This window comes from Mytilus galloprovincialis, chromosome 12 (assembly GCF_965363235.1).
Source record: "Mytilus galloprovincialis chromosome 12, xbMytGall1.hap1.1, whole genome shotgun sequence".
NCBI classification, from domain to species: domain Eukaryota; kingdom Metazoa; phylum Mollusca; class Bivalvia; order Mytilida; family Mytilidae; genus Mytilus; species Mytilus galloprovincialis.
Genome location: NC_134849.1, coordinates 42313150 through 42317925, shown reverse-complemented (window position 1 = coordinate 42317925; position 4776 = coordinate 42313150). Strand labels below are relative to the sequence as shown.

General features: G+C 32.1%; 1 protein-coding gene across 1 annotated transcript; it reads right to left on the bottom strand.

The window, feature by feature from the left end:
* Nucleotides 1–2420: 2420 nt before the first annotated feature.
* On the bottom strand, nucleotides 2421–4542 carry LOC143053796 (uncharacterized protein KIAA1958-like). Its single transcript, XM_076226580.1, has 3 exons — nucleotides 3890–4542; nucleotides 3403–3624; nucleotides 2421–3116 (listed from the first exon to the last, which is right to left on the bottom strand). The coding sequence occupies exons 1-3, from the start codon at nucleotides 4395–4397 to the stop codon at nucleotides 2446–2448; spliced, it is 1401 nt and encodes a 466-aa protein (XP_076082695.1). The 5' UTR covers nucleotides 4398–4542; the 3' UTR covers nucleotides 2421–2445.
* Nucleotides 4543–4776: the final 234 nt, after the last annotated feature.

Here is a 4776-nt window from a genome sequence, read left to right as displayed (position 1 = left end):
TTGTCTTGTATTGACTAATTCAGTTTGATACATGTGACAACTACATGTATGGTTCAATCCTGAAATATCTTATAGCACTGTACTATAAGATATCATGCCTTTTACAGAATCGATTGAGGATCCCTTCAAAACTGCATTTTATCATAGAACTCTTTCAAATGAAAATAAGGAATTAAATGTCCAAACGCGTAACCACTAAAACACACAAATCGTATATTTATGACATTGAATTGGCTTGACGCATGAATGTTTTTTTTTTTTGCTTAACAGAAAAAAATGTTGTCTATGGAGTTTGCTATCTGTTTAATGATAACTACAAAAATATCTTATCATTCTCTAAATGAATGTTTCATGTTTACTATTTAATTCGACGACGAACGCAAAGAGAAAAAGATGTAAATATCGATCTGGTTTGTATTATTATTGCCGCTATCCTGTTAACAAAGGTTTCGAAAAGTAGTTCTCCCAATTTTAAAGAGACACAGTTAAAACATCTATCGTTAACTAAAGCCATAAGTATTACTAGTTACGGAACAACCATATATAACCTTTATATACTTCCTATTTTTTGCCATTTTGTTGTCAGTTTGTTTTCAGTTTGTGAGTGTGTATGTCCTACTTGTATCTTTTGACCCTTTGCTATAGAAAGTAATACATGCAATACGTTAAAGTCTATAAGAGAAAAAGAAACACTTATCGAACTCACACATAAATATCTGCCACATTGTTTCTATATAGGTTAAATATTTACTTGAATTGAATGTCTTCAATTTGATCTTTTAACATGTTCAGAGCAAGCAAATTACCGTTAACAAAATGTTGATTATCAAAAATATGATAGCAACTTTTAAAATTAGAATCTTTAAGAAATAAAGAATAGGTTATAATAAAGCTCTATCAAATGTATTCATCAATGGAACCGAGATGACATTTTTTTACAGCAAAACTAGTTTCCTTTACAAAAGACTCGTCAGTGACACACGAATATAAACCGTTAAAAATTCCAAAACAAATTAAACAGCGGAAGGGAATTGTTAAACGAAATTTCCTAAAGGTTTTGCCAAAAAAAATTTCCTTCTTTTGTTTTGATTTTTCTCATACTTCGGAAATGCGTCTCGAAAGAAGTTAAATTACAAAACTACTGAACTCCGAGGACAATTCAAAACGGAAAGTCCCGAATCAAATCTCTAAATCTAAAGCACAAACACATCAAACGAATGGACAACTCAAATGAAATGTATTGACTTTGATATAAACCAAAAATAGTCACAAAAAAAAAAGCTTTAAAACATGTTAACATTACCAATTTAATCTTCTATTTTATTGGTATTTATGTTTGTTACCTTGTTGACATATAATATCCATATTTAACACTATTGCGAACAATATCGCTAAATAGTTGGTCTGCCTATCTGACCTATATTTATATATCAGCTAATTAGATTACCTTTATTGCTTTGATATGTACTTATTTAAAAGAAGCTCATGATTTAAAAAAATATCATTTTAATGTAAGAGTTGTGAGTCTGTGCATCGAAGAAAAAGAAAACACATTATATTAAGATCTTAAACTTGCAATGCTAGGCTTTTCTTTGTAAAGCGTAAAAAACATATATAAGAGAATGAAGGGTGTATTTCAATTGACAAAAGAGAGGGGCGAAAGGTAACAAAGGGAGAGTCATACTCAAAGATTGAACAAAAAACTGACAACGCCAAGGCTAAAAATAAATAGACAAACAGACAAATAATAGTACAGAAGACACACCGTAGAAAACAAAATACTAAGCAACACGAACCCAACAAAAACTGGGGGTGATCTCAGGTTCTCCGGAAGGGTAAGCAGATCCTGCTCCACATGTGACACCCGTCGTGTTGTTTATGTTATTATAAATACGGTAAACAGTCTAATTCGGTAGAATATGGATTGATGTTAAAAAAAGAACCAGAAATCATAGTAGGTGAGCATTACCAGTTACTGTAAAAACATGTTATTACCGGATTCTTATTCAAAGTAAAAAGGTGAAAAGTGATATAAAGAAGATAACAAAAATACATTCTATGTTATCAAAACAACAAACAAGCGTGCACAGAAATATAGATACAAATATCTGTATATATAGATTATTACATGGCATTTTTCATATCATACCCTTTATCGGCCCTAGGTCATGATATCAGCCCAAGAGCCGTAGGCTCGAGGGATGATATCATGACCGAGGGCCGATAAAGGGTATGATATGAAAAATGACATGTAATTATCTTTTTATCATATACTTCAACAGAAGAAATACAGACAAACACCATTAAAATTTTGTTTTTCTTTGATAATTTATAATTAACCAAATACAAATTTCTGAACTTTAATTGTTGTTATTAAATGATATAACAAGCATCAGAGTGACATAAATGTATGGAAACAATTACATGACTTGTATATTAATGTTCTTAGTTGGAAAAATTAATTGTCACATTTCCCGTAATAGTTGCCCCTGCAAACATATGCATTGCTTTTCCTTTGTGATTTTCATGTACTATTTCTGGCATTTCATTTATTCCTGTAGTTGTTGTTGCTGAAACTGGTTTAGAATTAGATTCAAAATTTGAAATATCTTTCAATACAAAAGAAAGTTCGGCTTCTTGGGAAGCAGACAAAAGTTCTGCATCATCATCTGATGGTATATCATTGTTGTTATCATCCACAGGCCTTGGGTTTTTATCCGAAGTTATTTTCCCTGTACCAATTTTACTCAAAATATTAGACATTTCCTTCTGTTGTTCAATTGATGCTGAGCTATAGGAGTTTATGGATTGAACATTTTTATGTCCACTCAACTGCATTATGCGTGTATCTGGTATGTCCTCATGTACCAAGGCAGTGATAGTAGTTTTTCTGACACTATGATTAGTTTTTCTACCCTGAATACCACCGTCTTCACACATTTTTTTAACAAAAGAACTTAGAGTGTTCTTTCCTAAAGCTTGTCTTGAAAACCAGACCCCGTCATCCTTAATTTGCCTGGAAAACCCCAAATAAAAGGGACAATCATCTGCAACCATATCTTCTGGTCTTCTTCTAAGAAACTGTTTATATGTCTGTATAGGACATCTAGGATTACCTGAAAGAAGATAAACCAGTTAAATATTGATTGTTTAAATGTCATTATTATACGCATGTTTACAATATAATATATATATACATGTACATGTAGCTACACTTGTAATATATGATATCTGGCTGTTATTTTGTGATGGCAATATCTTGATATCTTGTTTAATACATATTTACACTACATGTATACTATGTTTTGCGTTTTTTAATTTACTTTTTCTGTAATTCAATTAAAAAATGAAATAATTATTTTGAATCTTGTCCCCCCTATAAAACTTTTCCTGAAACATTACCTGTGTCAGCAAACATCTTGGCCTGAAAAGCACGGGTGTCCAAGTTAGCACCATTTCTTGTTTTGGTTATCCTCTCAGTATGTTCGAGATACTGCCCCCCGTCCGTAGTTGCCTTCATTTGGATGTCTCCCCATCTTAAGGTTGTGTGTTCTTCCCGGGAGCGTAAACCAAAATGTAGAGTGTTATTCATCCAAACAGTTCTGACTAGAGATTGAGGATTTCCTGCAAATAAATTTAAGGAATTTGTTTGAGTAAAAAATATTTGATTTAGACTTGTGTATACAATAAGGTTAAAATAATATACATTCTTATGACTGTACAAAATCAGGTGAAGATAATTCAAGGTATTGTCAAATTTTTTTTTAATTACATCATACCAATGTGTTTATTTTGTAGAGAAAATTGTGACCTCACAAAGGGCCAAATAACAAGACAAAACTATTTAAAACACCAATAACAAAAAAATAATTATGCAAAGAATTGTTACCTGCACCAAGCAGCTCTTTTTCGTATAGTAAATTAACTTCCTCAGCTGTGAAGGGGTCTGCTTTCCTTTTTTTGGCTCCCATTCCCATGGATTTCAGCTGTTTCAGTTTGGCAGACATCACATCTCTAGAGTGGTGAAATTCTTTGTCAACCATTATATTTATTGCACATTTCTCTGTTAGATATCTTGATATGCTGCTCTGCATTGATCTGACAGATTGAGGTTCGTAGTTAGACTCGTCGTCTTTTTTCACTGTCATGAAGAAACGAGCCAAACATTTATCAAGTTCCGTAACAGGAATTTCTTCCGCTAACCTCATCTCGTTATTGGATCTTAACCATCTGTTGAAAAGTCTCATGTCACTCGTAGTTTTTCTAACTGTATTATCGTTTTTCAACGATTGAACAAAAGCAGCAGTGTCCGTGTCGTCTGCCATGTTTACAAACAACTTTCCGGAAATACCCGAAGTTCCATGTGATAAACCCCACGGACAATAACGGAAAGGCATGCGATAACATTCCGGAAGCAGTTAATAAAGGTGCCTTTATCAGCCCGCTAAGGAAATCTGTAGGAATCTGGTTAATAAACCTTGTAATCCTTTCATAGCCTTTTAATATTTTTAAATGTTATTGAACTGTAAAATTTAAGTATTATTTCATACAAGTATATGATAAATGTAGTTAATTTTTTAATGAAACGTCTTTATTGTGTTTTATTCGGGCTAGCAAAAAAACAATCATCGTAATTGCACATTAAATAGCATATTTGAAAATGAACTTCTTCATACATGTTTCTCGTAGAAGCAAGACAAGCGTATCAGTTTCAAATACATAAGTTAGTTTTTTATTATATTTTATCATTCAAATTGTCATTTCTTTTGATTTTGT